The sequence below is a fragment of the Haliotis rufescens genome, unplaced genomic scaffold, assembly GCF_023055435.1.
Source record: "Haliotis rufescens isolate VD_foot unplaced genomic scaffold, xgHalRufe1.0.p SCAF_6, whole genome shotgun sequence".
Taxonomy (NCBI): domain Eukaryota; kingdom Metazoa; phylum Mollusca; class Gastropoda; order Lepetellida; family Haliotidae; genus Haliotis; species Haliotis rufescens.
Genome location: NW_025964334.1, coordinates 40,284,644 through 40,310,521, shown reverse-complemented (window position 1 = coordinate 40,310,521; position 25,878 = coordinate 40,284,644). Strand labels below are relative to the sequence as shown.

General features: G+C 38.7%; 1 protein-coding gene across 3 annotated transcripts; it reads left to right on the top strand.

The window, feature by feature from the left end:
- Positions 1-376: 376 nt before the first annotated feature.
- On the top strand, positions 377-22,268 carry LOC124115563 (flocculation protein FLO5-like). Of its 3 annotated transcripts, XM_046476598.2 has the most exons (24): positions 377-435; positions 4,246-4,342; positions 8,423-8,535; positions 8,874-8,946; positions 9,375-9,496; positions 9,668-9,743; positions 10,197-10,324; positions 10,888-10,966; positions 11,178-11,299; positions 11,444-11,519; positions 12,714-12,841; positions 13,251-13,329; positions 14,756-14,883; positions 15,187-15,262; positions 15,590-15,717; positions 16,127-16,205; positions 17,629-17,756; positions 18,060-18,135; positions 18,628-18,755; positions 19,011-19,083; positions 20,062-20,189; positions 20,500-20,572; positions 21,143-21,276; positions 21,526-22,268. In XM_046476598.2, the coding sequence occupies exons 1-24, from the start codon at positions 402-404 to the stop codon at positions 21,603-21,605; spliced, it is 2,358 nt and encodes a 785-aa protein (XP_046332554.1). In that variant the 5' UTR covers positions 377-401; the 3' UTR covers positions 21,606-22,268. The 3 variants fall into 3 exon arrangements, with proteins under 3 accessions (XP_046332554.1, XP_046332555.1, XP_048242168.1); XM_046476599.2 differs by lacking the exons at positions 15,187-15,262; positions 15,590-15,717; positions 16,127-16,205; positions 17,629-17,756; XM_048386211.1 differs by lacking the exons at positions 15,590-15,717; positions 16,127-16,205; positions 17,629-17,756; positions 18,060-18,135.
- Positions 22,269-25,878: the final 3,610 nt, after the last annotated feature.

The following is a 25,878-nucleotide window of genomic DNA, read 5'->3' as shown; positions in this document are numbered from 1 at the left end:
CTACGGGAAGGAAACATGCAAACAACAAAATAAGTGACCCCCCCCCTCCCCCCCCCCCCCCTGTGGGAAGAAGGTGTTTATTTAATTCATATCGTTTTGAAGAAATTAGACGGCTTTACGGTGTTCAAGTATCATATAATATTGTCATTATTCTGAAGATAATATTATTTACGTGAATAAATCATTGGGTTTTGTGATAGCATAGTTGCTCAATTCCAAGACAGATGCTTGTGTTAAGGGTTGAAGTAAAGACTCATTTGTGTGGACAAAGTATCACCATGGAAGCAATAACACGTGATTTGGGCACATGCGTCTGCACAGGACTGTCAGACTACCACGTGACTAGTTTCAGATAATAAAAGACCGGTCACCCGCGCATCCCGCCGCCGTGCGGAACAATCATGAAGCTGGAACTAGGACTTGTCGTGATTGCAGGTGGGTGAAAAGTACTTCTACTTCATTTTAGTTCTTTGAAATTATTCATTTCTGGTGAGCATTCGTTTTCAAGGACGAGTACTATTCCCGAAACCAAGTATAATAATTTAAAATGTAAATTTATAGTTGTTACGGAAATAGAAAGGACATGCATGAATTTGTCAATATGTAAATGTCGTTGTTTCCTTGGTGTATAGAATCCGCGATATTACTTGTACGTCTATGAGGACGTATAAACGCTTGTTAGGTATAGCTTTAAGTACAGTAATTACCATTGTTCAACGTGTTACTTTCTTATTACTTTTTTAATTCTCTTTCGAGGCATTTCCCTGCGTAATGTCACCAGCAAGTGGTACTAGAAGTACTACCCGTATTCTTCCTGGCTTCATTGCTCCAGAGGCAATAACATGATAGGTTAACTTTAAAGTTAATGAAATTGTCACGGTAGGGTTTCAGATAAAGATAAGAATTTCTTGTGCGTGGATAATGTCTGTATTATCTAGAAGTTATTCCGAAAGATAGTTGTATTTGCTGTTTTAGGGAAATATTTATGTAAAGAATTTAGCCTTACTAAGTATTATAAGTATATCAATACATATGGGGACATATACCGTATTCGATGCATTTCTCGTCCACAAGATATCTTTTGAAAGATAACATATGAAATTCCAACCCCGGCTATAGTATTGATCATATTTATTTCGTGATCAAACAAACAGAAGCATAAATCGAGTATGATTATGTAGTCTTTTGATAAGCTGTTGTTATGTTTGCATTACCTTGTATGCTACCTGCTTGCTTGATCGAATTAAACTGACGATGACCGTTCAGTAAGATGCTCTCTTGTGTCATGTAATAAAACACCGAACAGAGGAACCGTTTACACATGGCCTTTTGGGGGGTAATATAGAAGTGATATGGTAGAATGAAGACCTCACGTGATCCAAGTTGAAGTAAAGGTAGTACTGCTATGGTAGAATGGACCTCACATGATTCAAGTTGTAGTGAAGGTAGTAATGATATGGTAGAATGAAGACCTCACATGAACCAAGTTGTAGTGAAGGTAGCACTGATATGGTAGAATGAAGACCTCACATGATCCATGTTAGAGTGAAGGTAGTACTGCTATCGTAGAATGAAGACCTCATATGATCCAAATTGTAGTGAAAGTAGGACTGATATGGTAGAATGGACCTCACACGGTCCAAGTTGTAGTGAAGGTAGTACTGCTATGGTAGAATGGACCTCACATGATCCAAGTTCTAGTGAAGGTAGTACTGATATGATAGAATGAAGACCTATTATGATCCAAGTTATTGTGAAGGTAGCAATGATATGGTAGAATGAAGACCTCACATGACCAAAGTTGTAGTGAAGGTAGCAATGATATGGTAGAATGAAGACCTCACATGACCAAAGTTGTAGTGAAGGTAGTACTGATATGATAGAATGAAGACCTATTATGATCCAAGTTATTGTGAAGGTAGCAATGATATGGTAGAATGAAGACCTCACATGACCAAAGTTATTGTGAAGGTAGCAATGATATGGTAGAATGAAGACCTCACATGACCAAAGTTGTAGTGAAGGTAGTACTGTTATGGTAGAATGAAGACCTCACATGATCCATGTTAGAGTGAAGGTAGTACTGATATGATAGAATGAAGACCTATTATGATCCAAGTTATTGTGAAGGTAGCAATGATATGGTAGAATGAAGACCTCACATGACCAAAGTTGTAGTGAAGGTAGCAATGATATGGTAGAATGAAGACCTCACATGATCCAAGTTCTAGTGAAGGTAGTACTGATATGATAGAATGAAGACCTATTATGATCCAAGTTATTGTGAAGGTAGCAATGATATGGTAGAATGAAGACCTCACATGACCAAAGTTATTGTGAAGGTAGCAATGATATGGTAGAATGAAGACCTCACATGACCAAAGTTGTAGTGAAGGTAGTACTGTTATGGTAGAATGAAGACCTCACATGATCCATGTTAGAGTGAAGGTAGTACTGATATGATAGAATGAAGACCTATTATGATCCAAGTTATTGTGAAGGTAGCAATGATATGGTAGAATGAAGACCTCACATGACCAAAGTTGTAGTGAAGGTAGCAATGATATGGTAGAATGAAGACCTCACATGACCAAAGTTGTAGTGAAGGTAGTACTGATATGATAGAATGAAGACCTATTATGATCCAAGTTATTGTGAAGGTAGCAATGATATGGTAGAATGAAGACCTCACATGACCAAAGTTGTAGTGAAGGTAGCAATGATATGGTAGAATGAAGACCTCACATGATCCAAGTTGTAGTGAAGGTAGTACTGCTATGGTAGAATGAAGACCTCACATGATCCATGTTGGAGTGAAGGTAGTACTACTATGGTAGAATGAAGACCTAACATGATCCATGTTGGAGTGAAGGTAGTACTACTATGGTAGAATGAAGACCTCACATGATCCATTTTGGAGTGAAGGTAGTACTACTATGGTAGAATGAAGACCTCACATGATCCATTTTGGAGTGAAGGTAGTACTACTATGGTAGAAAGAAGACCTCACATGATCCATTTTGGAGTGAAGGTAGAACTTCTATGGTAGAATGAAGACCTCACATGATCCATTTTGGAGTGAAGGTAGTACTACTATGGTAGAATGAAGACCTCACATGATCCATTTTGGAATAAAGGTAGAACTGCTATGGTAGAATGAAGACCTCGCATGACCCAAGTTCTAGTCAAGGTGGCACGGATATGGTAGAATGAAGACCTCACATGGCCCAAGTTGTAGTGAAGTTAGTTCTGATATGGTAGAATGAAGACCTCACATGATCCAAATTGTAGTGAAGGTAGTACTGCTATGGTAGAATGAAGACCTCACATGATCCAAGTTGTAGTGAACGCAGTACTGATATGGTAGAATGAAGACCTCACATGATCCAAGTTGTAGTGAAGGTAGAACTGATATGGTAGAATGAAGACCTCACATGAACCAAGTTGTAGTGAAGGTAGCACTGATATTGTAGAATGAAGACCTCACATGATCCAAGTTGTAGTTAAGGTAGTACTGATATGGTAGAATAAAGACCTCACTTGTCAAAGTCGAGATGTTGTAATGGTGTTATGTGGGAACTTGTCAAGGTCTATATATTGTAATGGTGTTGTGTTGGAATTTGTCAAGGTCCAGATGTTGTAATGGTGTTTTGTGGGAACTTGTCAAGGTCCAGATGTTGTAATGATGTTATGTGGGAACTTGTCAAGGCCTTGGTGTTGTAATGGTGTTATGTGGGAACATGTCAAGGTCTATATGTTGTGTTGATATTATGTGGGAACTTGTCAAGATCTATATGTTGTATTGATGTTATGTGAGAACTTGTCAAGATCTATATGTTGTAATGATTGTAATGTGGGAACTTGTCAATGTCTATATGTTGTAATGAGTGTCATGTGGGAACTTGTCAAGGTCTAGATGTTGTAATGGTGTTATGTGGGAACTTGTCAAGGTCTATATGTTGTATTGGTGTTATGTGGGAACTTGTCAAGGTCTAGATGTTGTGATGGTGGAAATTGAGTCATCGTCAGTGTCTAATTGAGAGAAACGCCCACTACCAGATTGACCCACACTGTACAATATGATTTATGTGTCACACAAAGTTTCTTACGACTTCAATACAAAAATATAGGAATCCTAATTTGATAGGCACCTTTTCTCTGGTCAAAGATTTAAGTTGTAAATGTGTTATTGGCCTGTTTAGTGTCAAAATGAGAATATACCATGACGTCTTTTTTTCTCGCCAGGGCTTTTCGCATACATTCACGCCGACACGTGTGCGGTATGCGAGACAACATACGAAACTGGTCTTGGTACAGCAGCCGATGACGCTGCAAAATGCACGTAAGTTGATATCTTCACGAATTCTAGTTAAAAATGTAACAAGTTGAAATGTAACATATTTACATGTAACGCTGTTTTTTAAATTTTGCATGCTAAGTGTACAAAATATATGATAAGATTTCTCACAACCTTATTTCTGCTAGTAAACGACATGGCTTAAAATTGTTTTCCTCAATGTATTTCTGTCTTTTAAAAAAATAAAAGTGAGCAAAATGCGAAATAATTTTGTAGAACTATTTTCAAAAGTTTATGCCAGAAAGATATAACACATTTACATATTTTCATATATAGAGGCTCTTGAAACAGGCTGTTCTTGTTCAGGTCAATTCATAGTTACGATTAGCTATCAACGATCCTATATTAAACTATTTTCATCAAATAAAAGATTATATGTCTGGACTTTGAGATGGGACCTCCAAAAGAATTATTTGTATTTTACTCATGTTGACATTTAGTTACGAATTAATACAATAATTGTAAAGAATATTTTTGCAATTCTTAAAAAAATAGAACAGATTGAGCCAGGTTCGCTGATTAATGAGATGACAGGTTTTCTTCCTGCTTGACATCAGTTAGGCAAGGGAAGTAGTCACAGACGACACATTATTTGCTGGCATCGGTGATTTTATGTTGTTAAATATATTTTAACCAATGTTAGAAATTTACCTCTAATGCACTTTCTGCCGTTTATACCTGGCTCGGGTTTCAAACAGTGTTGTCAAACGCCGAAGTAAAATCGATTAATTGCACAAATCATTTTTCCTTGATAGTTTTACAACCTGCATAAGCATGTTTAGAACGAGAATGTTATTTGAATTATATATATTTGTCATAAAATGGTTTTGAAAGTCCGCCTGATCTGACGATCAGGTTTCTGTGGTTTCCCATCTTGGAAATTTGTTTGGCGAGTGTTAAATACACAATTTTCCCAAAACAGCTGAATACTGTAATTGGTCTATGGAGGATATACTTAATTTTCATAAATTGTCTTTATCCTGCCTGTCAGACATAAATCGACGTCCAAAAGAATCTTTACCAACTGAAAATATAAATTTCAGACAAAGTATAACATTTTTTTCGATGAAGTCTATCTAAAACACATAACCTAAATACAACAATAGTGTATGCAGAAAATGTAAATCGTCTGTTACATGTTTGCGAGATAACACGAGGAAAAGTGAAAAACACGCGCACCACGGACAACTGCAAATGCACGTGCGGGTAAGGATATAAAACGATTGCAACGGCAAGTCAGACATCCACAGTGATAAAAAAACACAAAAGAAATGCCACGACCCACAGTCGAACAACGTGAACGAGCCTTGGGTATGGTACAGATGGGAGCCACCAACGCCCATATTGCACGAACCTTCGGTTGCTCCCGTGTTGCCGTTACCAACTTGATGCAACGTTACAGACAGACAGAGCGGACCGCTGACAGGCCAAGAACAGGCAGACCCAGAGTGACCACGCCCCATGATGACCGGTACTTGCGTACCTTGCAGTGATGTCATCGGCGACAAATGCCTTAGGTCACAGGGTTAGTCGACAGACTGTGGCCAGGAGACTCAGGGCTCATGGAATCAGGGCTTTTAGACCATACAGAGGCCAGCTATTGAGAGCGCAGCATCGTCGCCTGCGATTGAGATGGGCCCGGACTGTACGACGTTGGCAACGACGTGACTGGCAGAGGGTTGTCTTCACTGACGAAAGTCGATTCTGTATGTTAAGGGCTGATGAAAGACAACGCGTTTACCGCCGAAGGGGTGAACGAACGGCGGCGTGTTGCGTGCAGGAGGTCGTACCATATGGTGGAGGGAGTGTCATGGTGTGGGGAGGGATCAGTGGGCAGGAGAGGACACCACTGGTCATCGTTGACGGAAACTTGACAGCTCAGCGGTACATGGATAACATTCTTCGTCCAGTTGTCCTATCATTTCTCCAACAGCAGCCACGTGGTGTCATTTATCAGCATGACAACGCTAGAGCCCATACAGCCAGAATTGTCACTAACTTCCTCGCAGCCAACAACGTCAAGGTCCTGCCGTGGCCTGCACGCTCACCCGACATGTCCCCCATAGAACACCTCTTGGACTTGATGGATCGTCGTGTTCTCTCCAGCCAACCGGCAAAAACTGATCTTGATCCTCCAAGACGAATGGCGTCAAATCCCACGTGACCTCATCAGACGACTGACTTTTTCTGTACGTCGAAGAGTTTTTGCGTGTATTGAGGCATTGGTGATCACACACGCTACTAATGACTTCTTACTGAACGTGAGCGATTGTTTATGTACTCTGCCTATTGTCCATGATTCTGAAAGCTAGAGTTTTGTACCACACCCAACATTGGGGGGCTCTGACGTCATTCTCGGTCGCGGTATGATTGTCATTTTCAGTGTTGATTATGTTGATATACTGATCTTCTCAATACACTTCTTTTGGACGTCAGTTTATTTCAAGCACTGTCCCAGAGGTGAAAATTAAGTTACAAATTCAGTGCATATATATAGGAGATAATAGTATCCATGATGTACTAATTTTCAACAGGTTTTATTCCCGAAGCCGTGTTCATTTTACGTGCCTTTGCGGCTTGATTTATTTCGCTTATTATGAGTATGCAAACGCATATTTGGCAATTGTGTGCTTGTGCACCTTTCGTATTATCTATTAAATGTTCGTTTAGTCAGAAACATGTTCTCCTCCCTCATGTAACGCGTCACAAAACTTTTAGACAGCGTCAATACCCGGTGTAAGCTGCCGAAATCTAGCTCCTTCAGAGTATACCCGGGTAAATTCTGGGAGCTACCCCGGGGGTAGATTTTGGGGACTTCCCAGAATCTAACCCCCTTTCCCAGAATCTACCCCCAAGGGATATAATCCTAGAGTTTCCAGAATCTACCCCGGTGTAGTTAATGATAAATTGTTCAAAAATTCAAAATGTTGTTTTATACAAGCAAAGAAGAAATAAATATTATTTATACTAATAATAAAGTATCTTACAAATCACTCTGACTTCAACTCATTGTAGTCATCATCAATTTATAAGTTCGAAAGTTGGTGTTGAGAATTGTGTGAGGAAATGTCTTAATAAATTATGCTTAGTGAATAGACCTAACTGCTTTGGATTGCATATAAAATCATTTTGAAACCAAATATAAGTATGCGCTTGTGTCTGTAAGTACCTTTGTTTGGGGAGGCATGTATCACAGTTTCAGTAATGTGTTCTGACTATAGAAGACATCACATCATTAAAAGCATCTAATCATTTGTCCATTTACATTCTTATTCTTCTTAATATAGTCAGATGGGTGTAGTAAATTTCACGGAGCAATTGTCACTATCTTAGTCAGAGTTTTTATATTATTATCAATAACAAATAGAGAAAACTAACATAAATATAAAGCAATTTTATTCTGAAAACCAATATCCAATTATTACATGAATCAAAACGTCGTCATAAACTTGATCATCCATAATTAAAAGTGGATAACATCGGTACCTTTGCATTTATATATGCATTTGTATAACCTATTCAAATGAGTCACATTCTCATCTCACATGTGAGATTTCTTTAATTATGATTACTGTTTGGAAAAACTGGTGCTCCCACCTTTGTCTTCTCAAATTAAAAGGATATGAAGGTTTTAAAACTAATTGTGTACTGAATAGGCATTTATGTAAAACTTAATCAGATGACAATGTTGTTACAGCAACTGACCAGAAGAGATCAAGGCTGAGTTAGATGCATCCCAAAAAAGAAAAATTCACGTACATTCATGAAATATCTTTTTAATCAAACAGGGCTGTAGTAGATTCTGGGAGCTCCTAGGTTATACCCTGTGGTAGATTCTGGGAGCTCCTAGGTTATACCCTGTGGTAGATTCTGTGAGCTCCCAGAATCTACCCAGGTAGACTTTGAAGGGGGGAGGGGGTATACTTTCAGACTTTACACCGGCACTCGAGTAACTGACTGTGCATTGTATTTATTAAAACCCTTTCAGAATTTTCATGTAGATTGCTTTAGGTTTTCGCTCAGTATACACGTAAGTAATTCAAAGAAATTTGACATTTTCAACAGCCTCTTGAAGGGCTATCTTACCTGTCTGGAAACTGGAACAACCCCCGGTTGCCCGCTGACCACTGTTCAAGCTGCCAAAATACTCAGCGATTTCACATCCTTCGCAGGCTGCAGTATGTATTAAACTGATGTCCATTAAAATACATATCACTATTTTAACTGATGTTATACAAAGAAAGGGAACTTAACATGTCATATGGATAATGACGTACATCATACTATTTCATTTGCGTATTGCAAGCATTGAGGTAGAAGGAATATCCTCATCCCAGTCTGAGTGGTATAGTATGTCGCATACCATACCAGTCGACAGAAGAGAGGAAAATCTTCAGCTCCAACATCAGTTACATGTTCATCTTGTCCACGGTCAATCTAGTCAGTTTATGGGATTTCAACATCTAGCCAATCACATTTCTAAAATAATGAATCGTACTTTTTATTTGCTCATCAGCACTGACCGACTCTTGTACATGTCAGAAGGATTATTGGGGCACCGATTTAAGTTCAAGTCCAGGCGACTGCACGTAAGTAGACATGCGGTTTTTCAGCAATATGATAATGTCAGCCATGATGATAAGTGGACATCCTTGTACGCACGACCTATAATCGGGATCATGATATATCAGGTGGAAACTGTATGTAGCCTTGTGCAAACGCAATTCTAGATGGAACTATAGGTCTTATTATACAAGAACTTGATATAGGGATTGAATGCGTTAAATCATATAAGATAATCCTCCATGCCAGAACATACAACTCACCGCCATGTGTATGGTCACTTACACGATATATTATCTATAAATTCTTATCCATTCTATTAATAAAGTTGTCTGTTTACTTTTCATAAAGTACGTACGTGTCGTTACCAAAGTTTTCACCATATGAAATTATCCAGTTCATCATACATTCATGAGCAAAAGACGTGTTTTGATACTATATTTGTATATATCAGCGCTGCAAAGCTTCGGGCATCCTGCCTCAAAACTGAAGAGGCCGTAGGATGTGATGGATCGACAACGGTGGTAGCCTTAGCCACAACTACAGAAACAATAATCACCAACTTGGCAGGTTGCAGTAAGTGTGTCGACATTATTCCTGCAAAATCCGTAACGCAATTGTACGTTTATTTAATGTTGTGTGTTGCGTGTGTGATTTATCTATATATCAGGACCATAGACTAAATCGCATCTTGGCCTAACGCATGACAACATCATGTCTTCCAAACACCATGGTTTTGTTTTACAGCTGTGACAAATACTGCCTGTGGTTGCGAGCTAGCCTATGCCAAAGCTGACATAAGTACCGATGCCCTGAAGTGCTCGTAAGTTTGATGTTTACATAAACCTTATTCGTTAACATTTAATTGATTTTGGTTGAAAAATGCAGAAGATGAGGCATCTAAAACCCCGTGAGTGTTGAACAGAGGTCAGAGGAACGGAGGAACGTAAGAGTAAACAAATGCAGAATTCTGAATATTATTTTGAAGCCCACATCTCAAACATTGTTCTATCAGTTTACAAATGTGCAGGTCTTACACGTAAATATGATCCATGTAGTCTTTGTTTTTACAAAGAACTAGCATACTTATAATGATGGCTATGATGTATTTTTGTTATGTTCTACAACCATATTTGTTTTAAAACATGGAAGCCCTAACCATATTGGCCATGGTGCTATGTATATAGGCTTGTGCTATATTTGGTATTGGTGTAGACAATGACTGCGACGATGTTTATTGTGTTGTTATCATCTCCATCTTATTCCCTCTGTGTAGTGAAGCTAAGACGTACATCGGCTGTTTGAAGGAAAGGACAGACACTGGATGTGACGGCACTTCGACCGTGTCTGCCTTGATCACCGCCGCTGAAGGAACCATTACTGGTCTTACTACATCTGTGTGTAGTGAGTTGCCTTCTTTCGTAATCATATCATTTTCGACTTCATTCACACTTCTTACTCATACGTCATATTTTATGGATATAGAAACGGGTGCTTATCTTCAAGGGTAATAAGTATGCAGGAGTACTTATTGCACTTGTTAAGTGTGCTTTCTTCAAATGACCGCCCCCCCCCCCCCCCCCCCCCCCCCCCCCAGAATTATGTACTGTCCATGAAGTTAAAACGTCACTTAGAATGACCCTTTCCCCATGGATCTCCTTAGCAAACACAATACCTGCTATGAGTTCCAAACAGCCTATTAAGAACGTTCAACGTTGCAGATGCGATCACTGGTCACAAGCAAGATTCGCTTCTCAACTTATGTGCAGTAAAAGACAAAGATGCGTGTAATGGCTTCATCATTGCAATAGTCCTACTCACACACTTCGGCAGTATGTTAATGAAATACATAACAGGTCACTTGCCTTTTTTCACGTGCTGCACGACTTCTCGCTGTGAATAATTAGCAAGTGATGAAGAAGAATATATTTATGATAACTTTCAAAACACTTTCTTACTATCTGCAGGTGCTATTGCCGGCACCCCATGTGGGTGTGAATCAACGTTTGGCAAGGCGGACAGAAGCGACAACACCAAGTTATGCGCGTATGTACATTACTTACAGTTTTTCCAGGCACATAATGTATTACACATAAAAGAAAATAGATTGATTACTTATAACCTATTGTATTGCATAAGTAACAAATGACAAAAGCAGAACCACCAACCAATCATGTACAAACATTTGCAATAAGTATAGAATGTAATTTATCAACTCTTAAGATCGCTAGGTTTTCCCCTACTCTTGCTTCTCTAGAGAAACCAAGAAACTTGGCGGTTGCCTGAAGACGCTAACGGGTACGGCATGTGCGGGCGTAACAGTTACAGCTCTTGTTACAAGTATTGAAAGCAGCATTACATCTATTTCCGGATGCGCTGGTACGTTGAACAGCTTTATGGAATCTCCGTATTGAGTAAATCTTAAGACAAATAATGTCAATAATTGATAACGACCACAGGACATTATGTACAATAATATATCTTCCAAACAGTTCAGATGAACACCGTGGTTTTGTTTTACAGCTGTGACAAATACTGCCTGTGGTTGCGAGCTAGCCTATGCCAAAGCTGACATAAGTACCGATGCCCTGAAGTGCTCGTAAGTTATATTCTTCGGTCAAACCAAAGTCATTTCATATTTCTCGTCACTAGCGCCATGAAAGGTGTTTCAATGTGAACCAGACTCATATGCAGGACATATTAGACATAAGCTTATATTTTCTGTTGGTATACTTTTAAATCCATCTTGATAAAATGATTTTGTTTCAATATTTGAACGTTCCTGTCACAAGCTTGGAGCAGGCGAAACGGAACGGACGTATAGAGACTAAGACTTCTAAAATAATCAAACTTTGTATTATTATATTTATCAATTTTAATTATATACATGAGGATATCACAATTAGGAATAGTTTTATCTCTGTAATATGACAACATTTACCCAAGTCGACCCAATGGTGTTACCGTTAGTTATTCAAGGTTACCAGCGTATAGCTATCAAGGATAACCGATTTGTGATTCCGGAATATACTTTTTAGCAAGAATTTAGTGAATGATTCCGTTTTGGAAATTAACAACTTGGATGAATGGAAGCTATGGTCGCACCCATATTCCTCTTCTTTATGTTTCTGACGGTATTTTAACGTATTAAATAAACATAAACATTTGAATATAATTATGACAATACGTGTTTCTGCAGAATCAAAATACTCCGATTGACTCTCAATCATATAGCGTACATTGTGTAATTGGAACATGTGTTGTAACACTAATGATTTTACCTGTGTAGTGGACCCGTGAAGATCCGGATTAGAATAGGTCTTCAGCAACCCATGCATGCCGTAAAAGGCGACTAACGGGATCGGGTGGTCAGGCTCGCTGACTTGGCTGATGCATGTCATCGATCCCAATTGTGTGGATCGATGCTCAATTGCTCATGATGTCAATCACTGGATTATCTGGTCCAGACTCGATTATTTACAGAACGCCGTCATATAGCTGGACTATTGCTGAGTACGGCATTAAACAACCAACCAACCAACCAACCAACCAACCAACCTGTGTAGTGTTTCTTATCGACCGTCCATATTTATTATTGTCAAAAGAGTTACAGGCTCCGACTTTGATTAAGAAACCAACCTCAGTTGCATCACTACCACACGAAAGCTCTGCACACTAGCTCTTATGTTTCTGCTCATGTATGTCTCCCCCAATGTCGAACCTAATTCGAGGGACAGGGCTGTGGTGTTTCTTAATGTGTTGGGAAACTTTCACTCTGATCATGTCTCTGCAGTGAAGCCAAGAAGTATATAGGCTGTTTGAAAGATAAGAGTGGAACTGGATGTGACGGCACTTCGACCGTGTCTGCCTTGATCACCGCCGCTGAAGGAACCATCACTGGTCTTACTACAGCTGTGTGCAGTGAGTTACCTTCTTTCACAATCATATCATATTTGACTTCATTCACACTCTTGCTCATAAGTTATATTTTATCAATAAGGACAATATATACTTAAGCAATTTACATGTGTACTTTGTGTCAGATGCTGTATTTCAAATGACCCCATACTATTGACTCTTCATTGTATGTCATTGCGTGTCACTTCTCTTCACTTCATATATGCCAGACACCAACAGAGATGAGTACTTCTTAAACGTATACATATAAGTACACTTTGAACATGTAAACAATGACACCTATAGTTAGAAAAGCACCAATATATATAATGATCACGGTCACCCAAATACAATTCACTCACTCATCCTAAAAATTATCCTTCGGATTTGAAGTGGTGGATGTAAAAATGAGATCCCAATTCTTCTTCGACAGGTGCCATAACAAGTACGGCATGTGAATGTGAAGCGACTTATGGCAAGGCTGACAGAAGCAGTGATGTCACCAAATGCACGTGTGTACCATTTTACACTTACATACGGCAACATTCAAGGGCATGGCATTTTGACCCCAGTCGTCGAATTAGTGAGCACTCTCAATTCAGCTCAAGATGCCAAAATGGCTTGTATTCACTTTACTATCAGGTATTCATTATTTGCTTAATTAACAGAGGGAAATGTCTAATGTCATGTCTTCACCTAGGAAATCTGAGGAGACAGGCTTGTCGAGCGCGGTGCCAGTTTTTTAACGTGCAACTGGCTCGATATTGTTATTTGTACAGACTTCCTGAAGTAAACAACCAGAAAGTAGAGTGTATCACCACTTTAACTGAAACGATTTGGTTTTCTGTTATTACTTGACTGTTTACAAACATATAAAATTGGTAATATAAAGACGCTTGATAATTTCAATAAGGTATTAAATTATGATTACAGCGTTTAATGACAGTTCCGATTGATTCTACCATAAATATTTTGAATCCTGAATTCTGATTGGTCCGAAATCGGCATAGAATCAACATTTGACCATGATTTTGATGCGAACCGCATTACCACGAAAGAAAATATTTATTTGGAAACACTTCTTTCACAAACAAATCGTTTGGCAATATCTTACTTTATTATGTTGCCAAACAACATATAGTGGTTCCTAATTATTTACAGCAAATGTCGCAATACATTTCAGATGCAACACTTGACGAACAAATACATGTATTGTAAGATCGATTAACATCAACACGGATTTACTTTCGGCACTATTTTATCGCGTAGTGTGAGGCCATTTCTACCGCGCCGCAATGCTTAGATTTCCCATCTGTACAACTTTATTCATAATAGTTGTGTGTACAATAGAACAAAACGTTACAAATATCTCTTCATTCTTTCTTGCGATATCAGCTTGAGTGTTGCTTGCAGGTGATCTGCTAAATGAATATAGTATATCTCGTTGAAGTGGTTCAAGTATTGTAATGAAATGTATGGTTTCGGCACATAAAGCAAACATGTATGCATGTTAAATCCGATCTTCACAGATCCCTTAATTCGACCTTTCAATACTAAAAATATTAGGTTCAGCCGATGCCACATCCGCTGTGACCAAAGAGTTTGCGTTTGTTTCGTCATTGTGTCATGGCAGAATAGAGATACACCTAGTGTATTTTTCAGTGTCATGGTTTCGAACTTCAAATCGCATGAAATGTATGGGCATCGCACCTACCTTCTAAACCTCCACATTGAAAACACACTAGGAATATCCTAACTACGAGCTTTTGCTATCATCATGCTTACGTTTATTTATGAAAATTCAATACAAAAAGCAGAGAAGGACTATCTTACAATAATAGTACCGTGAGTACTAATTTACCTTATATACGCTATATCTATTAATCAACTGTGTTTGATACTTGAAACGTACTTGTGGACCTGATTCCCAATTTGCAGAGAAACAAAGGCGTACGTGAATTGTCTGAAGGACAAGACAGGGACTGGTTGTGACGCGACAACAGCAGTGGCGGCCCTCGCAACAGCAGCAGAGAGCACTATTAATGCAATCACTGGAACTCCATGCAGTACGTAACACATTTGTCACCCGACTTTAATTTCGACGTGCCAGTCAGCAGTAGACTAGTGACTGCTCGCTTGCTCATACTCGTTTGATTTGGGACCACGACCTTCAGATCATGCATTTTTTATTCATATGATCAATAACTATCGGGTAACGGGAACAAGTCATTACGTCTCTGTGGCATTGTTGAAGATACAGTCGAGTACTTCAAAGAGTTACCGATCACTTTTCAAACCCAATTCCGGATTCACTTCAAAAGAGAGATTTAAAACCCTTTTTTAAACATGAACTGTTTACATTGTTTCAGCCCTTGTTAACACGGCATGCTACTGTGACGTACAATATGCAAAGTCAGACATCAGCGATAATACCAAGAAGTGCACGTAAGTGTCGAGTGTTAACATAAACATATCATATTAAAACCATTGTTCTTTTGGTCATAGCAACTAGAGAAAAACACTTGTTTCGCTTCGGTAAACACTGTCACAGGCTACATCACAACGGCTTGTGAATCACTGATGCTTAAGACAGACGAACACATGATACATGTAGATAAACAGCCACACCCGTATTTTTAATTGGCTCTTACAAAAAGCTTTGGACACTATCGATAAAGAACATATGCATACTATATTATTCTGACAGGGCTGACAGGGCTGTGGTGTTTCTTAATGTGATGGGAAACTTTCACTCTGATCATGTCTGTGCAGTGAAGCCAAGAAGTATATAGGCTGTTTGAAAGATAAGAGTGGAACTGGATGTGACGGCACTTCGACCGTGTCTGCCTTGATCACCGCCGCTGAAGGAACCATCACTGGTCTTACTACAGCTGTGTGCAGTGAGTTACCTTCTTTCACAATCATATCATATTTGACTTCATTCACACTCTTGCTCATAAGTTATATTTTATCAATAAGGACAATATATACTTAAGCAATTTACATGTGTACTTTGTGTCAGATGCTGTATTTCAAATGACCCCATACTATTGACTCTTCATTGTATGTCATTGCGTGTCACTTCTCTTCACTTCATATATGCCAGACACCAACAGAGATGAGTACTTCTTAAACGTATACATATAAGTACACTTTGAACATGTAAACAATGACACCTATAGTAAGAAAAGCACCAATATATATAATGATCACGGTTACCCAAATACAATTCACTCACTCATCCTAAAAATTATCCTTCGGATTTGAAGTGGTGGATGTAAAAATGAGATCCCAATTCTTCTTCGACAGGTGCCATAACAAGTACGGCATGTGAATGTGAAGCGACTTATGGCAAGGCTGACAGAAGCAGTGATGTCACCAAATGCACGTGTGTACCATTTTACACTTACATACGGCAACATTCAAGGGCATGGCATTTTGACCCCAGTCATCGAATTAGTGAGCACTCTCAATTCAGCTCAAGATGCCAAAATGGCTTGTATTCACTTTACTATCAGGTATTCATTATTTGCTTAATTAACAGAGGGAAATGTCTAATGTCATGTCTTCACCTAGGAAATCTGAGGAGACAGGCTTGACGAGCGCGGTGCCAGTTTTTTAACGTACAACTGGCTCGATATTGTTATTTGTACAGACTTCCTGAAGTAAACAACCAGAAAGTAGAGTGTATCACCACTTTAACTGAAACGATTTGGTTTTCTGTTATTACTTGACTGTTTACAAACATATAAAATTGGTAATATAAAGACGCTTGATAATTTCAATAAGGTATTAAATTATGATTACAGCGTTTAATGACAGTTCCGATTGATTCTACCATAAATATTTTGAATCCTGAATTCTGATTGGTCCGAAATCGGCATAGAATCAACATTTGACCATGATTTTGATGCGAACCGCATTACCACGAAAGAAAATATTTATTTGGAAACACTTCTTTCACAAACAAATCGTTTGGCAATATCTTACTTTATTATGTTGCCAAACAACATATAGTGGTTCCTAATTATTTACAGCAAATGTCGTAATACATTTCAGATGCAACACTTGACGAACAAATACATGTATTGTAAGATCGATTAACATCAACACGGATTTACTTTCGGCACTATTTTATCGCGTAGTGTGAGGCCATTTCTACCGCGCCGCAATGCTTAGATTTCCCATCTGTACAACTTTATTCATAATAGTTGTGTGTACAATAGAACAAAACGTTACAAATATCTCTTCATTCTTTCTTGCGATATCAGCTTGAGAGTTGCTTGCAGGTGATCTGCTAAATGAAAATAGTATGTCTCGTTGAAGTGGTTCAAGTATTGTAATGAAATGTATGGTTTCGGCACATAAAGCAAACATGTATGCATGTTAAATCCGATCTTCACAGATACCTTAATTCGACCTTTCAATACTAAAAATATTAGGTTCAGCCGATGCCACATCCGCTGTGACCAAAGGGTTTGCGTTTGTTTCGTCATTGTGTCATGGCAGATTAGAGATACACCTAGTGTATTTTTCAGTGTCAAGGTTTCGAACTTCAAATCGCATGAAATGTATGGGCATCGCACCTACCTTCTAAACCTCCACATTGAAAACACACTAGGAATATCCTAACTACGAGCTTTTGCTATCATCATGCTTACGTTTATTTATGAAAATTCAATACAAAAAGCAGAGGACTATCTTACAATAATAGTACCGTGAGTACTAATTTACCTTATATACGCTATATCTATTAATCAACTGTGTTTGATACTTGAAACGTACTTGTGGACCTGATTCCCAATTTGCAGAGAAACAAAGGCGTACGTGAATTGTCTGAAGGACAAGACAGGGACTGGTTGTGACGCGACAACAGCAGTGGCGGCCCTCGCAACAGCAGCAGAGAGCACTATTAATGCAATCACTGGAACTCCATGCAGTACGTAACACATTTGTCACCCGACTTTAATTTCGACGTGCCAGTCAGCAGTAGACTAGTGACTGCTCGCTTGCTCATACTCGTTTGATTTGGGACCACGACCTTCAGATCATGCATTTTTTATTCATATGATCAATAACTATCGGGTAACGGGAACAAGTCATTACGTCTCTGTGGCATTGTTGAAGATACAGTCGAGTACTTCAAAGAGTTACCGATCACTTTTCAAACCCAATTCCGGATTCACTTCAAAAGAGAGATTTAAAACCCTTTTTTAAACATGAACTGTTTACATTGTTTCAGCCCTTGTTAACACGGCATGCTACTGTGACGTACAATATGCAAAGTCAGACATCAGCGATAATACCAAGAAGTGCACGTAAGTGTCGAGTGTTAACATAAACATATCATATTAAAACCATTGTTCTTTTGGTCATAGCAACTAGAGAAAAAACACTTGTTTCGCTTCGGTAAACACTGTCACAGGCTACATCACAACGGCTTGTGAATCACTGATGCTTAAGACAGACGAACACATGATACATATTAGATAAACAGCCACACCCGTATTTTTAATTGGCTCTTACAAAAAGCTTTGGACACTATCGATAAAGAACATATGCATACTATATTATTCTAAAAGCTTGCAAGACTAATGTTCGATACCGCATATGGATATTTTATTCGGAGCCGATGTTTATCTCCATCACGAGGATATTGCTGCTGTTACAGAAGCTACGAAAATCACTTACCCGATGGTTATGAAATAACACCGGGATAAGGGTATAGCCGACTGCTTTATAATTATGCCACATATCTACTTTATACATGTGTATATATGTGTATTTAATAAAGGCTTCCTTTTCTCCAGGGCGCTGAAGAACCTTGCTAGTTGCCTTCTGGGTAAAACCGGAACCGGATGTGACGGATCAACTACTCTTCGCAGTTTGGCCTCCGCAACTAGTTCATCTATTACAACACTTGGTGCAACCGTTTGTCGTATGTATAACAGAGTATCCCTCAATAATATACACACAGATAGGGTCATTCATGGTTTCGATGAAGATATCGCCACAAATTGCCATCAATGTATGCTCCTTTTCGGGTTAACCTTAGTGAAGCTTCATGAATTGTATAGCGCTTCCTTGAATATTTTTTGTGTAAAATAAGCAATATATCCTTTTGTGGTATATTGTAAGAAGCTTTATATCATATTTTTCATTAAAATGGAATGTCGTCTTTATTTCAACGTAGCCAAGACTAGCAACTGTGACTGCGAGATCGCCTATGTTATGGCCGACATCAGTGATAACACCAAAACGTGCACGTAAGTACACTACATGCGCTGATGTTCATATTTAATTACGAAGTCGGTTGGGACAGGACAATATTCACATTGTTTCTAATATAATCAATTTCTATATACATAATTAGAAAGCGATAATCCTAAAAAAAGCTTTACTGAAAGCAGATCATTGTACATCTCATATCATGAGCATGTGTTTATGAATCACTATTAAATAGTGATGATAGCAGGTGTTCCCCACCTGTAACAGTCGTCATAAACACATGCAAAGTCAAGTCAACTGTTTATCTGACAGAAACGTGGTAACATATGGCATACATCATCATAGGGAACTGCATGGATATCATTTTTGTCACTTCAAATTTGAAAAATATCCTCCAAATGTATACCACAAAACTTTGTAAAAAAATTGCTCAGGGCTTGGATGTTGTAACCGTCATCAACATTTGAGCAATATGATGCTCTTGGAAAGAGATTGTTCGATTGTAAAATGTAGACATTAAAGGCTGGAGTGCTACAAGATTGCTTGCCATAAAGAGAAAGTTGATGATTGGAAAGTTGAAGTCATCAGTCTTGCCATACGGTTGTGTTGAGAGTTTTTTGTCACTCCGAATCTTAAAAGGACAGATCTAAATGTGAAACAGATGAGGCAGTTCCCTGGTTCTATTTCTAGTTAAGGGGGGTAAATCAGTGGAATTGAATTGGCTATTTGACCGTTGTTGAACGATATCAGATCCTCGATATATAAGACGCTTTATAAACTGATCAGTAAGAAGTGTGCCTATGGGGATGCCTACTTCTTGCCTAAATGTCTTACCTCTATATATCACATAGATGTTATCAATGAAGAAGTCCAGCATTTTACACATGGTTTGATCAATAGTTGTTTTGTGACATTTACATTCATATTGACAAATTTCCTGATCGTCTGCGGACAGAGATGTAACTATATATATGGTAACCACGCTTAGTAACATTTTCACCATCTGCATTGTCCAGTGAGACAAAGACTCTGAGCACATGCATTGACGAATCTTTGAACAATGGCTGTGGAACCATGGCAACACGAGCAAGTATTGGCACCAAGGCACAGGAAGCGTTCACAGACATTGGATCGACAGCATGTCGTAAGTATAGCGGACAAACGTGGAAAGTTCTCATTGAAGGAAGTCTTGTCAATCTTGAAAGCTAAAATTGATTTTGATGCCACAGAGTGGCAAAATTGAGGTCCAAATATTCTTATTACATCATGTTGCTCCCTTGGTTCCTGTGCTTGTGTAACGTGATATGTAAAGAAGACTTTGTTTAAGAATTCTTCCTGAAAAGCTTTGTTTGCGACAGAAATATTACAAGAAATGTGAGTACATTGATATGTTCAAATATAATTTTTTTAATATCTTTGCTATTTATAATGCATGATTCATCTTCTCTCATCAGCTATCACCGATGCCTGTCAGTGTCAGATCAATTTCAACAAAGCCGATGTCAGTACTAACACCAACAAGTGCAGGTAATGAAGACAAAGATATATTTTCGTAAATGCACCTACAAATCGATTCAACAAAAGAACGTAACACAATAAGAACCTTACAAACACAACGGTTATTGTCGTACGTAGTTTTCTGACAAGCTGACTGGCAAACTTGTGGCTGATGAATGGGGAAGTTTTGTGTTTTTTCCCTCATCGACAAAATGATATCAGCAACTTTCTATATTTTGTTTATGTTTATGGGTAGTCGCTTTAAATTAAATAAACTTAATCCTTTTAAATTGCTGTACGAACAGTAAGCAGGTTTTTATGCCGAAGGAAATGCCCCTGTGCTGCCAATGACAGCTAGGTGTTGTCAGTACTGCAACAGTTTCTACAACGTTGCATGGAGGCAGGATAGGAGATTGTCCGAAATAAACCTGAAAAGATAATTTCTTAAACCTATTTGTGAAAAGGACATTTTGCTTGACATAGATAAGGAATCTTTAGTGTATCAGGTTTGTCAGGACCATAACGATTTTCCTTCAGCTTACATGTGAAATGTGTTTGACTGGAACATAACACTTTCTGTTTTCTCCCCTTGGACTATAGTGCAGCCAATGCTCTCTCCACCTGTGTAGGGGCCATCACTGCAACTACTCAGGCCGCCTGTGATGGAACCACCCTCAAGGAGGTGTTGAAGACGAGCGTGTCTGCCCCTTTCATAACCTCTTTCTGTTCCACAGGTGAGTTCTGGGTTTGTGAGTTGATATTATCCTGACTCCACCCTCTTACTGATTACGTAATCTGTTGATGTATTTTTACAACACCATTAACCACTTGCATACATGGTTGAAGGTCATTGGAATAATTCGGCACAAAACATTCAAAACCGTCTCAAATATTGCAGCATTAAAGGAGTATATATATTCATTTGCACAATAAAACAGTTTCTGGCTAACTTTAATGTTTTACATGCACATACTTTCCTGCAGGCATCAGAGTAGATAGTTCCTCCATGGCCTCGCTGCTGTTGCTGATGCTGCTGCTGCCCCTGGTTACTGCCTTCTTCTAAAGGCTCACAAATGACATTATCTCTCATATATTACCGAAAATGCAAAATGTCGAATATAAAAAAAATATGTATTCAATACGTCAGGTATCTGCTCTACCTTTACATAAGCAGGAAGGAATATGTCCTCATCCTTTTGTTTGTGGTTTGCTGTGATCTGAAAGTGCCAAAGAATATTTAAGAATATAGTTTCTCTGTTATATGCAACATTTACCATCCTCCGTCCATTTGTATTGTTACAACCATGCTGTCAGTATCATATATATAAACTCAGATTATTGAAACTTATATCAGTCTGTTTTCAAATGGTTGTTTTTTTCTTGCTAGATTATGATTATTTATAATTACCTTTTAAAAATTGGTGGGAAAGCGCAAATTGGATTTTTTTAAAATTGTTTTGTTGTAACACTGATTACTGATTGGTTTTTGTTAATGAAAGCGGAACGTTCCGTCTGAAGATCACATTGACCAATGAGAAATGAGGGATATCGAAAGATCAGAAATTCATTGAGGCATGTATTTCCATTTGGAAAGTGGTATTAAAAAGTTATATTAATGTTTGGGTTTTTCCACTCTCATGGTGACACTTTGATGATGCATTGAGTGTCCCTGTTGTCCCTTTCCGTAGCAGGATTGCGCTCTGTTGAAATAAAGCTACACCATGAATCATTTTGTCTAGTTGTGTTTTCATTGTCTTCGTGTAGGTACTGGTAATCGACAGAGAATAGATGACACTGCTTCATCCAGATACTACTGTCGGGTATTTCTGCGCTTCGTACAGTAATCTAACAGCTAAATGTCACATTGTGCATGTCAAGATTCTAAAATGAAGCGTGTGCTACAGTGTATGAGTGAGCGAAAAGGTTGCGTTAATTATGGTTTATGGTCGTCACCCCAAGTTACGCACAGACTGTGCTCGGGTATTAACAAACGATCATTATTTAGATATTCGAACCCACTGTCAACAAATCCGGGAATCAAGGCAGCGTTATTGGCAGTGGTGAAAACAAACATGAATAGTTTGTTTTGTGGAAAGTACCCGAACGTCAAAGTTTTGCTGTTAATAGTGAAAATGAATAGATTGTTTGATGGTACTCAGTAAATTGATTAATACAGCTGGGGAAAATGTATTGTTTTAAACAAAATACAAATCAAATGAATGGTTCCTTAACGAGTGGAGGACTTATGGCAGCAGTATTGCAGCTTCACCACGACTATCAATGTTCCCGTCTGGGAGCATGATTTCCGTACTGGAGTGCTCCGGACTCGCGGGATTTAACACTGCTTCCGCTTTTTGATTACTTTCGTCACTAAGAATGAATGTCACTTCCTGTTTATGTAGGTGACCTGTTAAGTGAGTGGCTGTTGTGTATGTAGCCATAAAAACATCAGTTATAGTCAGAAAATGTGAAATTTAGAGACTCCGATGGATTATCCAACCTATATATGCACGTTCACCACTCATGCTGTATACCGATGATTACTAGCAGGGACCTGATGCACATCCAACATACCCCTGGCTGGTTTGCTTCCTTTCTTAAATATGATTTGATGACATTCTAGGTCAAGGTAACTCAGTATGAACAGACGTTAAAGTTTGTGTACACCGCAACTTGAGTATTTTTAATTCAATTTGGAATTTGATACAATTAGGTAGACATTATCGCTGGAACAGGGCTTCGATGGCCTCATGTTTTGGGTGACCTCCGTGTAGGGTCAAGATCCCTAGAGATCAAATTATGAACATGGCTTAAACTTCTTGACTTTCGAATCACAGCATTTTCCGATCATTTATGACAGACTCTAAGTAACTAATTAAACACCTATTATATGTCACATAAAGTAATCACAGTTGATTGTATGACAATGAAGGTAAAGCTCACTCCATGTGAATTAGGGAAATAGCTTTAACGCGTTTACCCTTTTCGCAAACAGGTGGTATCATCAGTGATTTTCCGCGGTCATTCATTTAATTGTAACAGCAATTTCACCCTCTACGTCAGATGGAATCTGTTTCGATGGATAATCTAGACTGGTTATTCTCTTGCATTGACAATTTATTTTACCTGTAGATTGAACCGTGATAAATTGATTTTGTAACCAAAGCTCAGCGTGAGCTTTCAACTTGTTAATTTATTGCCTTGATATCTACAGATTGCCTTGATATCTACAGATTGTCTTGATGTCTACAGACAGATTGCCTTGATATCTACAGATTACCTAGTTCAAAAGTGGAATATCTCCACCCTACCATGAGTAAACAAAATGCGAATTCTATGGGGTCAGCACATATTTTCAGTACAACAGCCTGGGTTCAGTTCAATGTTTCATTTCCATCGTACCCGTGAAGATCCGGGTCAGAATAGGTCTTAAGCAACCCATGTGACCACGCTTGTCGTAAGAGGCGACTAATGGGATCGGGTGGTCAGGCTCGCTGACTTGGTTGATGCATGTCATCGTATCCCAATTCCGTGGATCGATGCTAATGATGTCAATCACTGGAATGTCTGGTCCAGACTCAATTATTTACAGTCCGTCATGATATAGCTGGAATATTGCTGAGTGTGGCGTTAAAGAACAAACAAACAATTTCCATTGTGTTTTTTGCCCAAACTTGTTTTGCCACACATCCTTTTAATATCGTAATAACCGCAAATTTGCATTTTGTAACGTATAATAGTACATATTTTCATACTTATTTAAAATCCTTGCCGATTATGACTGAACATGAAGTTCTATTCTTTAAATATTAGTTTCCGGGGTGATGCGGACGTCAGATCGGCTGTTTCAGCATAGGTGGTTAATAGTGATTTTGATAAACCTCAGACTGACCAATCGGAATCATGTAATTTCAAAATTAGTGTTAGAATTTGGTTTAGCACCTAATATCCATACAACTGAAGTTTCTTAAACTACCATCCTTTCTTTATATGTCATCTGCTTTATGATGGTACCGAAACGAAAGGAGTTAGGAGAAACAAATAATTTTTGGCTACCGACCTTTCACACCCTGAGGAGACACGATCCGCTGGACCAAAGAGGCGGTGACAATGCAGTGGAAACAGACATATTACTCCAACAATTATGTGACCATCTCGGAGCGTGTATGATAATATTGAAATCAGCACGTACGTACATCTGGTGGTGTGCACTACAACTTCCGTCCATTGTTCTACTAACAAGTGAACAAAATTTCTTCTGGAGTTCTGTTTTATGCATTAGCAGAGAAAACACATTGCTGATGGATTACCATGTTCAAATTCCCTTTCGTGTCTCCCTTGTGTTCACTAAATGTATTGAGGAAAGTGACCTTTGTAAATCGGCTTTATGAGCATTTGGGATAATATCTTTATCAGACCCCGTGACTGGCATTGGGCATCGATAACAGTTGCCACTTATATTTTTCCCACAATTACAATCCATAAATGTCCGAATTTGGGATGTTTCATCCATCCCAAGTGCAAGAGTAAGGCAGTTTCCCAACTGGCGCGGGATGTTTCACCGTCAAACCACAGGCGGATCCAGTGGAGGTTCTACGAGATCCACGGGGTCTACGGGTCCGCCCTTGAAAACATGTTATATAAAAAATAATCCAGTTTGAGTTGGAGTCATATAGTTCTGAAGGCCCTTGAGTCCTATTTGATTTCAATCATTTAAACAAGCATGTATTTCTTACTCTGTGAATGGTCGGTTTAGATTATTTACGTTGTTGGAATGTTCTGTCAAATGGGAATCCAAATTATTGTCGAGCATAGTCGAATAATCGAATACAGTGCCACAGACATACAAAAGATTTTAAATGTTTACACCACTGTTCCACTGAACTACTGTGTCAGACTCTCGTCTTTACTTTCAATACTCCACAAGGCGGCTTGTAAACGTGGTAAACGCTGTACCTATTGCGCGTGCTGTATTTGGTGCTTAAGCATCATTGTTTATACGCGATTGGGGCTGTACTTAGTAACCCTTATGAAGAAAATAAATTATAAATGCGCATGCGCATGCCTTTTCGTGCAGTTGCAGACATGTGCTTTTGAACGTTTGGACAACTGGGTCGGCCGTGGATAACGAGGAGTAGTCGGAAGACTTTCCAACGCAAAATCGAGAGTTCATTAGCGTCACGGTTCGAATTGGACGATAAAGAAGATTTTAAACTTACAAATTAGCACGAAAATATCCGTTTTGGTGAGTTAGTCACTGAGCATGAACTTCGACAATGTCAACGAACGCAGATCCCGAAAAACATGTCAGTGAATATTCGGTGGTGTGGGAACCT

Bases quoted from the DNA above. Each gene is read 5' to 3' on its own strand.
- LOC124115563 (XM_046476598.2), top strand. From the start codon at position 402: ATGAAGCTGGAACTAGGACTTGTCGTGATTGCAG. The intron at 19,084-20,061 runs GTAAGTACACTA...TGCATTGTCCAG, and splicing joins GATAACACCAAAACGTGCAC to TGAGACAAAGACTCTGAGCA. The intron at 20,573-21,142 runs GTAATGAAGACA...CTTGGACTATAG, and splicing joins ACTAACACCAACAAGTGCAG to TGCAGCCAATGCTCTCTCCA.